The 13372-nt window shown below is 45.7% G+C and overlaps 1 protein-coding gene across 3 annotated transcripts in view; it reads left to right on the top strand.

Annotated features, from left to right (window-relative positions):
- The window catches only part of WWC3 (WWC family member 3), a 118761-nt gene extending 105718 nt beyond the window's left edge, over nt 1-13043 (top strand). For 2 of the 3 annotated variants that reach the window (XM_060087990.1, XM_060087991.1), the window contains 5 exons: nt 4398-4562; nt 6511-6603; nt 8396-8623; nt 8770-8897; nt 10328-13043. In XM_060087990.1, the coding sequence (XP_059943973.1) occupies nt 4398-4562; nt 6511-6603; nt 8396-8623; nt 8770-8897; nt 10328-10394 (681 nt within the window). In that variant the 3' untranslated portion in view covers nt 10395-13043. The remainder of the gene's footprint in view (nt 1-4397; nt 4563-6510; nt 6604-8395; nt 8624-8769; nt 8898-10327) is intronic. The other variant, XM_060087992.1, reaches the window with a different exon arrangement.
- Nucleotides 13044-13372: the final 329 nt, after the last annotated feature.

The raw sequence follows: 13372 nt of genomic DNA, 5'->3' as shown, positions 1-13372 counted from the left end.
AGCTCACCTCCACCCACAGGTGTACCAAAAGTACGACTGCAGTTGAACAACACAGGGGTTAAGGGTGCTGACCCACCTCACAGTCGAAAATCTGCATTTGGGAGTTTGTTTTTTTTTTTAACACCTAAAGGAACTAGAAAAAGAAGAACAAATAAGATCCAAAGTTAGTAGAAGGAAAGAAAGATCAGAGCAGAAATTAATGAAAGAGACTAAAAAGAACAATAGAAAATATCAGTGAAACTAAGAAGTGGTTCTTTGAAAAGATAAACAAAATTGGTAAACATTTAGACTCATCAAGAAAAAAAGAGAGCCTAAATAAGTAAAATCAGAAATGAAAAAAAGAGGGGACTTCCCTGGTGGTCCAGTGGTTAAGACTCACAGACTGCATGGCACAGCAAAAAAAGAAAAAAAAGAAACAAAAAAAAGAAGTTACAACTGACACCACAGAAATACAAAGGATCATAAGAGATTACTATCAACAGTTGTATGCCAGTAAACTGGACAACCTAGAAGAAATGGATGAATTCCTAGAAACATACTATTTCCCAAAACTGAATCAGAAAGAAATGGAAAACATGAACAGACCGATTATCAGTAATGAAACTGAATCAGTAATTTAAAAACTCCCAACATACAAAAGTTCAGGATCAGATAGCTTCACAGGTGAATTCTACCAAACATTTAAAGAAGAGTTAACACTCATTCTTCTCAAACTATTTCCAAAAATTGAAGAGGAAGGAGTGCTTCTGAACTCATTCTATGAGGCCATCATCACCCCGACCAAAACCAAAGACACCACAAAAAAAATAAAGCTACAGGCCAATATCACTCATGAACATAGATGCAAAAATGCTCAACAAAATACTAGCAAACCAAATCCAACAATATATTAAAAGGATCATAAACCATGCTCAAGTGGGATTTATCCCAGGGATGCAAGGATTGTTCAGTATCCACAAATCAATCCAAGAGATATACACCATGTTAGCAAATTGAAGAATAAAAATCAAGATCATGTCAGTAGATGCAGAAAAAGCTTTTGACAAAATTCAGCATCCATTTATGATAAAAGGTCTCCAGAAAGTGGATATAGAGGGAACATAACTCGACCATATACGGCCATATATGATAAGCTCACAGCTATCATCATATTCAATGGTGAAAAGCTGAAAGCATTTCCTCTAAGATCAGGAGCAAGGCCCACTCTCACCACTTTTATTCAACATAGTATTGGAAGCCTTAGCCACAGCAATCAGACAAGAGAAAGAAGTAAAAGGAATCCAAATTGGAAAGGAAGAAGTAAAACTGTCACTGTTTGCAGATGACATGATACTATACATAGAAAATCCTAAAGACGCGACCAAAAATCTACTAGACCTCATCAGTGAATTCAGTAAAGTGGCAACATTTAAAGTTAAGGGATATAAAATTAATATACGGAAATCGTCTGCAGTTCTATACACTAACAATGAACTATCAGAAAGAGAAATTAAGAAAATAATTCAGTTTACAGCTGCATCAAAAAGAATAAAATACTCAGGAAGAAATCTAACCAAGGAGGTAAAAGACCTGTACTCAGAAAAGTGTTAAGTCATTGATGACAGAAATTGAAGACAACACAAACAAATGGAAAGATACACCATGCTCATGGATTGGAAGAATTAATGATAAAATGACCATACTACCCAAGCCAATCCACAGATTGAATGCAATACCTATCAAAATACCAAAGGCATTTTTCACAGAACTAGAAAAAATAATCCAAAAACTGTATGGAAACACAAAAGACCCCGAATAGCCAAAACAACCTTGAGGAAGAAGAATAGAGCTGGAGGTATCATGCTCCCTGATTTCAAACTGTACTACAAAGCTACAGTAATCAAAGCAGCATGCTATTGGCACACAAAAAAAGACACGTGGGTCAATGGAACAGAGTAGAGAGCCCAGAAATAAACCCACACTTATATAATCAACTAATCTATGATGAAGGACACAAGAAAATACAGAGGGGAAAAGACAGCCTCTTCAATAAATGGTATTGGGAAAACTGGACAGCTACATACAAAAGAATCAAACTGGACTATGCTCCCATTAAATTTTAAAATGTTTAAAGACTTAAATGTAAGATCTGAAACCATAAAACTCCTAGAAGAAAGCATAGGTAGGTATGCTCTTGGACATCAGTCTTAGCAATGTATTTTAGGATATCTCTCCTAAGGCAAGGGAAACAAACAAACAAAAAACAAATGAGACTTTATCAAATTAAAACGCTATTGCACAGTGAAGGAAACTATCAATTAAACAGAAATGCAGCCTGCTGAATGGGAGAAGTTAGTTGCAAACGTTATATCCGACGAGGGGTTAATATCCAAACTACACAGAAAATTCAGACAACTCAACATCAAAAAAACAACCAACCTGGGCCTCCCTGGTGGCGCAGTGGTTGAGAGTCCGCCTGCCGATGCAGGGGATACGGGTTCGTGCCCCGGTCTGGGAGGATCCCATATGCCGCGGAGCGGCTGGGCCCGTGAGCCATGGCCGCTGAGCCTGCGCGTCCGGAGCCTGTGCTCCGCAACGGGAGAGGCCACAACAGTGAGAGGCCCGCATACCGCAAAAAGAAAAAAGAAAAAAAAAAAAAAACCAACCTGAGTAAAAACTAGGCAGAGAACTTGAATAGACATTTTTCCAAAGAAGACATTCAGATGGCCAATAGACACATGAAAAGATGCTCAGTGTCACTAATCATTAGGGAAATGCAAATGAGAACCACAGTGAGGTATCACCTCATACTTGTTAGAATGGCCATCATCAAAAAGACAACAAATAACAAACATTGGAGAGGATGTAGAGAAAAGGGAACCCTTGTGCACTGTTGGTGGGAATGTAAATTGGTGTCACCACTGTGGAAAACAGTAAGCAGGTTCTTCAAAAAGTTAAAAGTTGAACTGCCACACCATCTTGCAGTTCCATTTCTGGGTATTTTTCTGAAGAAAGCAAAAACGCTAGTTAGAAAAGATATATGCACCCCTATACTTATTACAGCATTATTTACAATAGCCAAGATGTGGAAACAACCTAAGTGTCCCTTGTCAATAGATGAATGGGTAAAGAAGACGGGGTATATATGTGTGTATATATGTATACACACAGACACACATATATATACATACATATGTATATACATAATATGCAGTGAAATACTGGCCATAAAGAAGAAGGAGATCTTGCCATTTACAATAGCACAGATGGACCTGGAGGGTATTATGCTAAATAAGTTGGAGAAAGAGAAATACTGCATGATTTCACTTATATGTAGAATTAAAAGCAAAACAAAACAAATGAACAACCATAACAAAACAGAAACAGACTCATAGATACAGAGAACAAATGGGTGGTTGCCAGGGGGGTTGAGGGGGTGGGGATGAGGGAAATAAGAGATGGAGATTAAGAGGTACAAACTTCCAGTTATAAAATAAGTAAGTCACTGGGATGTAATGTATAGCATAAGGTATAAGGTCAATAATATTGTGTTAACTCTGTATGGTGACAGACGGTAACTAGACTTATCATGGTGATCGTTTTGTAATGTATTAAAATATGGAATCAGTATGTTGAACACCTGAAGCTAATATAACATAGTAAGTCAATTATGCTTCAATAAAAATGAATGAGTGGCTCATACAGCATGTGGCCTCTTGTGACTGGCCTTTCACTCAGCCTAATGTTTTCAAGGTACATCAGATTGTAGTATCTACCAGCACTTCCCTCCTTCTCATCGCTTGCATGAGTATGCCACGTTTTGTTTATCTGCTCATCCGCCCGTGGATGTTTGGACTCCTTCCACCTTTTGGCTGTTTGAATAAGGCTGCTATGAACATTTGTGTGCAAGTATTTGTTTGAACACCTGTTTTCAGGTCTTTTGGGTATACACCTAGGAGTGGAATTGCTGGGTCTGACTTCAGTTTTTACCAGGATGTCCCTGGTGCTGTGTTGAGAAGGGTTTGAAGGGAGGAGGGAGGCGTGGAATCCAGGAGACGGGTGAGAAGCCTCCTGCGCTAATCAGGCACAAGACGATGGTGACCCAGATGGAGGGTTGGTGATAGGAGGTCAAAACATGCTTAATCTCGAGCACAGAGCCAACAGGATTTAATCTTGGACCAGATATAGGGTGTATGAAAGAGACCTGGGTCCAGAATGACACGAACACTTTTTTTGCTGGAGCAAATGGGAAAGTAGAGGTCCTTGGCAGAGGGAATATCAGAAATTCCATTTTGGACGTGTTGAGTGTGAAATGCCAGTTAGACCTCCAGTAGAAATGGCAAGGTTGTTCGGTGACTACACTAATTTAATGCTTGTGTTCTAGAAAGAGTCGTGGTAAACAATAAATTACTATCTAGGTTGATAAGGAAACCAACACAGAAGATCTCTTCCCAGAAGAGGTGGCGAGTCTGCCGAAGGAGAGGCCCGGCCGCAGGGCCCGCGGCTCGCCCTTTACACGGAGCAGCACCATTGTCCGTTCCCAGACTTTCTCGCCCGGAGCACGAAGCCAGTACGTTTGCAGAGTAAGTCGGGAGTCCTTTGCCACCTGCCTGGAAGGATTCTTCATCGGTCGCGGGCGGGGCTGGGCAGCAGAGGGTTGGAGCTCCCGGCTGACCCTCACCTGCACGCAGGGTTGAGAACTCTGAGACAGGTGGAGGGGGAGACCCCACCTGCTGTGGTCCGTGGAGACAGGACAGCAGGTTGGAGGTCGGCCGGCCGTGGCCGTGTGACAGTAACAGCACGGACTAGCAGAGACGAGGCGCTGTTGAGGATTAGTGCTCACGGCGCAGCACACTGGGGCGCCGTTTGGCTCGAGGAGAGCTTCGACCCTCCCGCTCCTCTGACGGGGCTCGTTGGGGAAAGCATCTTCCCTTGAAGGGGCTGCCGTGGAGCCGCTGCATTAGGGCGGAGCCAGAGTTTGATCATATGAGAGAGGCAGACCCTCAGGCGTACGTGGGAGACACTGAGGGGTCCCCAGGCCCACCCTCAGGCTCAGAAAGGAGCTTCCAGCCCTTCTCCCGCAGCGGAGTTGTGCGGCAGCTCTCACCTCTCGGAGCAGTGGCAGCGTGCCCGGAGCACAGCCAACCAGGGACGCTCACCCAAGGCTTGGTGCCCAGGGGTTTTGTGGGGGTCGTCACGGGGCACAGCTGGTGGCCAGCGTGGCTGACCATCTGCAGCCCCTCCAGGGTCAAGCTGGTGGCCCAGGGCCCCCCTCACATTGTCAGCAGAGACTGTGTGGCCGGGCCAAGGTCCCCAGGTAAACAGAGAAACTTAGAACGTTCTAGGGACTTACAGGTCACCGCCCGGGAGCTGAGCAGGGAGCCTACCTTTCTTGGGCAGGGAATCCTTTACTCATAGGAGGGAGCAACAGGGGCTGGGGCCCGGGTGGCCACGTTTGCGAGGCCTGCAGCTCCTCTCCCACGCAGTGAGGTGTCCCGGTCGTGCTGCCCCGGGCAGCCTAGGGTCAGGCGGGGCACTCCCGCCCCATCAGGCTGCAGCCGTGCGGGGCCTGATGCTTCATCACGCAGCTGGAGGTGCCTGATCGAGGGCCGTCCTTCCTTATCGTAGACTCCTGCCGAACCCCTGCGGAGCAGCCTCCAGCCTGCTTGCTGAGGAGGACGGGGTGGTGGTGCAGGAGGAAGCCCTTCACCTCCCCAGAGACAGGCCTCCAGCCCCTGCCCTGTGCTTTGCGCCCTGCACAAAGGCACGCACTGACCGGCGATGCGTCTAGAGGCCTCTTTGTTTTTATATATGTTTGTGATGATTGGGAGGCACGTAAGTGCAGTGCTGTGACATTTCCTGATATCTGGGGTTCATTGGCATGGAAAGTAAGGCCGTGAAGGCCAGGACTTTGCTTTCACACAGATATATGTTGATCCTGAAATGAAAACCTGCCGCCAAATGAAATACGTAACGTCTTGGCTCCCATGAAGTCGGCATTATTTATTTTTCTTTTTAAAGACAGGCCTTTTCCCTTGATGGGCAGGGTGGGTGTTAGTGGTGTGCGCTTGTCCTCCTGCCAGGAACGAGGCTCTTTTCTGGAACGCCAGTCTTCCCAGCTCTTGCGAAAGCTAGAAACACAACAAATGAGAATGACTGATAAAAAGTGAAAAGCGCTGAGGAGAGTGCGGGTTTTCATGATCGTCACACCGTATCAAGAGGCAGTTGGCATTGATAGGACTGAAATTGTGTTGCTCGATTAGCCTGGAAAACCTCAGCTGGTTCGGTTGATGGACCTGAAGGAGGGGTGGGGCTGCGGGTTGGTCTGCTTATTTGGTTTGTCTTTGTTTGGCTTGAAACTCTTGTGTAGGGTTTTCTTGTAAGCGAAACCCAAAGTCTTGGTAAAAGCTCTAAACGTCATAACTCTTTGAGTACCTGCTCGAGAAACAAAATAATCCAGTTCAGAGTACACAGAGAATGAATGTTGAATTCTTGAGGAAATGGTTCTGAACCTCAATCTTTTTGATGTAGCTTTATCGTAGTGACAGCGACAGTTCAACGCTGCCCCGGAAGTCCCCCTTTGTCCGAAACACTTTGGAAAGACGAACCCTTCGCTATAAGCAGGTATGTGCCACGTAGACTAATATGCCGTCTATATGTACCCTGGGAGTTACTTCTACAAACCTGAAGAGGTAATATTTTAGGTAAGATTAATTGAAAGGTAATATGTTTATTTTCTTGTTTACTTAGATATAATTTTTAAAAATGTATATAATGTCAATGTTTCCAATATTTGTTAATTTCCTGAGATAATGTCATAATCTAAGATAATACATGATCTTTACATTTAAAATATAATAAATTAATAAACAGCCATTCTGTATAAGAGATTCTTCTTTCTTTCTTGACAAGGGAGTATATACAGTTTAGAAAATTTGAGTCTTTCAACATGGAGCATTCTCCTACATAGGACTGTTCTACAGTTTTCCTTTATATACACCGAATTTTTTCTCCACATCATGCCAGTTTACACAGTTTTGCTACTTTTAATTTGTATGGTAGTGGTTCCCTGACTTTCCCAGGCAAGAATTCTTTGAAAGAAAAAAAAAAATTCCCAGATCTCCTTGTGGTGGTCGTAGAGTAGCCGCTGACTGAGAATGATAAGAAAATATATAACTCAGCAACAAAAGTATTTCTCAGCAGCCATGCTGTTGGCATTTTGGCCTAGGTCTGTCTTTGTTGGGGGCTGTCCTGTGCACTGTGGGCCGTTGAGCTGCATCCCTGGCCTTGACCCACTAGTTGCCGGTATCACCCCCTCCCCCAGTTGTGACAACCAAAAATGTCCCCTGAGGGCCCAAGTCACCCCTGGTTGGGAACCAGTGAGCTCTGCTACGAATTCAGCGGAGCTTTTAAATGAGTTTGTGTTTATTAAGTCACTTACATTTGCATTTAACTTCAGTATATGTGCAAAATAGTGTTATGGGTGTGTAAGACGCATACAGTTATTCAGTCCTCCCGACAACGCTGATAGGCTCGTGGATTTGTGATTTTGTTGCACTAACTGCCTTCTCCAGCGTTGTTTGCCGTGGCGTGGGACGTACTGCTCTCAGCTCCGTGTACAAAATTCTATTCTCGTCTTAGAACTTTCTTGAAAACAGGAGACTTGCTTACTTCAGGCTTATATGGGGAGGAATGTTTTTTGTTGTTGTTGTTGTGTTTTGGCCTCGCTGCGCGGCTTGCAGTCTTAGTTCTCCGACCAGGGATTGAACTTGCACCCCAGCATTGGAAGCGGGGAGTCCTAACCATTGGACTACCAGGGAATTCCCTGGGCAGGAACGTTTTTGACAGCTTGTGTGTGTTTAACCAGAAAGCCCTCAACGTGGTTTATAATGTGTTTTTTTCCCGTTATACAGTAGGTCATTAAGATTTTGCCATGTCGGTATATTTTTCATCTTTTTACAATAGCTGCGTGTTCTGCTGGCCTTACAATGTATTTGATCACTTTTCTCTTGTTAGGTATTTAGGATTTTTTCTGTCATAAACCTTTTGCACATCATCAGCTGTGCCTTCCAGATACAAGTCAAATGAAATTTCAGAACCAAAGAAAACACAACATTTTGTGGCTCTTGCTTATATTGTCAAGTAGCACTTGAGAAAGATGACGCCCTCCTGCCCCGTGTGAGAGGGTCTGTTTCTCTGCGCTTTAGCCAAAGCCTAGGTCGTCATTACAGCGGACAGTTTGCTGTCACTGGCTCGTTACCGGAGTGGAGGTTTGAACCCGTGTCGCCCACATCCGTGTTGTGTTGGCGTCGGGCCACGCTGCGGGTGTCTCCCTCCAGTGGGGTCGGTCACTCGGGGAAGAAGCTGCAGGCAGGGCGCGGGCGGGGTGGGCGCGCTCACGGCCGCGGTCTCGCAGCCCTGCAGGTCCTCCCTGGCGGCGCTGGCGGCGCGCACGTCCCTGGACCTGGAGCTGGACCTCCAGGCGTCGCGGACGCGGCAGCGGCAGCTGAACGAGGAGCTGTGCGCCCTGCGCGAGCTGCGCCAGCGCCTGGAGGACGCCCAGCTCCGCGGCCACGCCGAGCCCCCGGCCTGGCTGCTGCGCGACGAGCGCTTCCGGAGCCTGCTGCGGGAGGCCGAGAGGCAGGTGAGGCCCCGGCCCGCCAAAGGGGGGAGGGGGCGGGCGGGCGGGCCCGTCTCACCTCCCGGTGCGCGGAGCTGGCAGGGGCTTCAATCGCTCTTCCTTAAAACTGGAAGCAAACCCATCTGGTTCACCCCGCGTTGCTGTTCCAGACGAGACAGACCAAACTTGACTTCCATCAAGAACAGGCAGCTGAGAAGATGCTGAAGAAGGCCTCCAAAGGGGTGTGCCAGCTCCGCGGGCAGAACCTCAAGGAGCCCATCCAGGTGCAGGCGTTCAGGTGCGGAGAAGCCCAGGCCTCAGTCTCCCGCTTGCTTTTTACTGTCATGCCTTTGTCATTTAAAGAGTAAAGTAAGTACTGAGAAAGACCCACAGGAAGTCGAGGACAAAGCAGGAATCTCCCCTGCTATTAGCATTGCGCAGATTTGCTTCCGATCTTTTCTTCTAAACACTGTTTTTTTCATGCTGCTTGTAATCACAATGTGGGTTCGAGTTTGCATTTTGCTCTTTTTAAATTAAAATACCCCATGTTGCCACATCATCTGTTATCTTTTTTGGCTGTAATGCCTCATCTAACAGACATAATTTACCTATTTTATACGCTGCTTCTTTCCAAATGTTTGCTCTTGTAAACAGCACAGTGATCTACATATAGATACATATGCGTATCACCTTTGCCTTTTTAGTTAACTTTTCATTGAAGCATAATAGACATACAGGAAAGCGTGCCTATCGTCCTATATATGAAATATTTCAGTGAATTGTCATAAAGCCTACATGGCAAGAATCAAATGTTATGAGCACCCCCAGATTTCCCACACCACAATAACCACCATCTTGAATTTGAATAGCGTAGATTAGCTTTCCCTGTTTTTATTTTTATACGAGGAAAATCACCCAGTTAATCTATTTTCTTTTGTGTCTGGCTTTTTAAAAAATCGAGGTGAAATTCACGAAGCATAAGATGAACCATTTTAAAGTGAACAATTCCATGGCATTTAGTACAGTCACAATCTGTATTCAGTTCCAGAACATTTCCATCACCCCAAAAGGAAACCCTGTACCCCCGGTAAGCAGTCACTCCCCATGCCAGCCAGCCTCTCGTCAGCTCTTGGCAGCCACCCTTCTCCTTTCCGTCTCTATGGGTTTGCCTGTTCTGGACCTTTCATATAAGAGGAGTCATACAGTATGTGGTCTTTTGTGTTTGGCTTCTTGCACTTAGGATAGTGTTTTTAAGGTTCATCAATGTTGTAGCATGAATCAGTGCAGTGTTCCTTTTTAGGGCTAAGTAATATGTGCCTGATCTCTAGCCCTAATTTTTTTATACCCTGAATTTTTACCTCCCATCATAAAAGAGTATAAAACACTGTAGCTATCTTCCTTCAACTATGATTTAGAACTCCTTGTATAGTTTTTCATTTATTCATAAAGAAAATGTTTGCTGAGCATCTACGTATACCAGGCACTGTTCTAGGCACTGGCGTCAAACCCTTGCCCTCATGGGGCTTTGTAGCTTCTATTAAAATTTAGAGAGGGGGCCGGGGCGAGAAACTTTAGAGAATTTGTATACAGATTTGTATACAGATGCTCCTGGGGGTTGGAATTCAGCGTGTTCTCTGAGTAAGAAAACCTGTCAGTGATGGTAGAGCCTCGTGCCACCTTTCAATGCATTTCTATCAGCCTCTAACCTGTAATTCTTTCCAATCGCAGGGAGAAGATAGCATTCTTTACAAGACCAAGGATTAACGTACCTCCTCTGCCCGCCGACGATGTTTGATGTAGTGCTTTGTACACATGAAGTATTTACCTGCCTGTTTCACTTTCATGAAGTTCTTAGACTAGCTAAATTTGTCGTTAAAATATTTGTGCAAAGCTATTAATATACACATTTTGTAAAAAATAAATAAAAACAAAACACATATATCTATACATATATATTTTATAATAGTGACGGCAACAGGGCTTGGTTTTTCCTTGTTGTGAAATTGACATCTCTGAAGACAGGTTATTTTATAAGAGATCAATTATCATGTTAAAGAGTGTACAGTTTTTACGCTGTTTTATTTGACTTAAAGGCTGGAAGACAGAAACGAAGTGAGTTCAGGCAAATTCACTGTATTGTAATTTATTTATAGTACTTTTTTTTTCCTTGAAGGAAAATACTGACTTTAAGATGTATTTTAAGACTGAAATTTAGTTCTTCAGTATTTGCCATGTGGTAGAATGGATCTTTGGGGCCGGTTTTGTGTCTGACATCCGAAATGCAAACACTGTGTGCTGAACTCGTCACTTGTCCCGTTTCTCCTGTGTGCATTTATCATGTATATTGTACACTTTTGCACCCTTCGTGTTCTGTTAAGATGCCACCTTAGGGGCTCAGTCCTGAGTCAGTGCGGGGTGCGCGTTGCGGACCTCGGTCTCCCGCGCGGGCTGGGCACCCATAGCCCCTGGTTTCCGTGCATCTTGCCGTGCCCACCCCGGGTCTGAGGCCGGTCACGCATGGAGCCCCCGGCAGCCACACAGCCCACCCTCACCCGGCCTCGGCAGCCCCGCCTGCCTTTCCAGTCCGCCCCGTCTGATCCTGACCGACAAGGAGGGCGGTGGTGGAGCTTCTGCTCTGCTGCTCTGCCCTGCAGGAAAGTGAAAAGAGAAGAAGGAAGGTGCGTTTTCACTGACTCACTGGATCCGCTGATGGATAGAGCAGTCACGACGTGGACGCGATAACCTTTGAAGGCGCTTTCTTGAGGAAGCCAGCTCCCGTGGGAACTACAGCTACCCGGCGAGTCACTCACAGGAGAGCATGTGCTTTCGATCAGAGGGCCCCCGCCCCATACTGGAGTCGTCCCAATATTTCTTAAGAAATCTTAGAACTAGCTCATGAGGAAAAAATTCTTTACGTCATAAAACTATACCATCCTTTAAAAATGCCAGGTGGTATAGTTTGCCTAATTTGTATTTATTACGTATGAAATGCACTCTCCTTCATGAGGCCTCGGAGAAGTAAACGAGGTGAGTCACACAAAATGTAAAAGAAAACGGAACCCTCGTCCTGGGTCTTTGTGCCCCTCCCTTGAAAGTGCCCCTCCCCCCTTAATCAGCAGCATCTCTCTTCTCATTCGTCTGTAAGCACTCCCTTGTATAACCCACCTTCCTTTTCACATTTATTAAAAATGAATTTTGTAAAAGCATTTCATTGACATGTGACCTATCACGGACAGTGAAGTTGTCAGTGGTGGTAAGGCTGAAAACTCTGTGCTTTTTCACACTTGTTCTTGCTATGTATTTCTGCCTCTAGTCTCGGGGTTTTTTTTTCTTTTTTCTTTTGCTAATTTCCCTGCATACATACCCACAACAGAGGTAGAGAGACAAAACACGTGAGTGCTTGCCAGAAGTGCTCCCCAGGAGACAGCGTTGCTGCACGGGTCAGGTTGGTGGCAGGCCCTCTCTGTCCCCAGCTGCTGAAACTTCAGACTCATGGACTGGCTGCCGCTGGGCTCTGGGCTGTGTGGAGAGCAAGTCATATGCGTCTGAGGTGCATGGCTCCCCAGACGTGGGAGAGCCCCGGCCGCGTTGCCTGGCCTCTGTTTAGACACTGCCACTTGAAGCTCTAAGTGGGTGGAAGGGTTGAGGTATAGCTTTCCTGCTAACCCTGCAAAGTAGCAACGTGGGGAAACCCACTGTGCCAATCCAGAAAGCCCGCAAGGGTTTTCAAATGTCACTGCCCAGTAGATACAGGTTTCTGTTTGGAATGCTTCTCCACCTCAGAGTTAAAAAAAAGGAAAAAAAGCCCTCCTTTGCCCCACCGGAAACAAATGCAGCGCCAGCTTTGGTGTCAGTTCAAGGAGCGCTGTGTTTTGCGCCTTTCCCCTGTGCTTCTCCGCCTCCCTCCTGTGTCTGTCTGCTTTCGCACCTGAATGGGACCATAGGCAGAGAGGAAGGAAAAGCCGGGCCGATGAAGGACGGGGAGGGGACGGGTCCGTGCTGCTCGCAGGCTGTGCTGGAAGTGGCACGTGGACAGCGACAGAGGCCAGCCCGGGAGGCAGGGCGCGAGGCACCCTAACTGGCTTCTCTTTCGTGATTCGATTGTGCAGCTTCCGACTAGTTAAGACTGCCACCCCCTGGAAAATATCCCACATGTCCGAAAAGTGAAGTCCTGTCGTCTTAAGGGGTATTTTCTTATGTTTAAGTTTGCCCATAATCGTGCCTTGGACAAGCCAAAGTCTGCCACCAGGGTCCTTTAGAAACTGTGATGAGTAAAAGGGAATTTGGTCTTCACTTCATCTGGTCACGTAATTGTCACCACCGAAATAAGTAACCTTCTGTTGTGGGAATAAGTTATAATCAGTATTCATCTCTATTTTTGTCACTGTTCTAATTGTGTCATTTGTATTGTTTGAAAGTATTTCTTCTACAAAATTAAACTAACCTGCCTTAAGAACAGCATGGAAATGTGTGATTTTTTTAAAAAAATGTAATTAGAGACTTAAATATATTAAAATGTATATAATTTTTTTCAACATAAAAATAGAGGTATGGGGGCTTCCCTGGTGGCGCAGTGGTTGAGAGTCCGCCTGCCGATGCAGGGGACACGGGTTCGTGCCCCGGTCCGGGAAGATCCCACGTGCCGCGGAGCGGCTGGGCCCGTGAGCCATGGCCGCTGGGCCTGCGCGTCCGGAGCCTGGGCTCCGCAACGGGAGAGGCCACAGCAGTGAGAGGCCCACGTACCGCAAAAAAAAAAAAAAAAAAAACCCTGTG

Source organism: Mesoplodon densirostris, chromosome X (genome assembly GCF_025265405.1).
Source record: "Mesoplodon densirostris isolate mMesDen1 chromosome X, mMesDen1 primary haplotype, whole genome shotgun sequence".
Classification (NCBI taxonomy): Eukaryota; Metazoa; Chordata; class Mammalia; order Artiodactyla; family Ziphiidae; genus Mesoplodon; species Mesoplodon densirostris.
The sequence above is the reverse complement of the archived record's forward strand: the minus strand, read 5'-3'. Positions and strand labels throughout refer to the sequence as shown.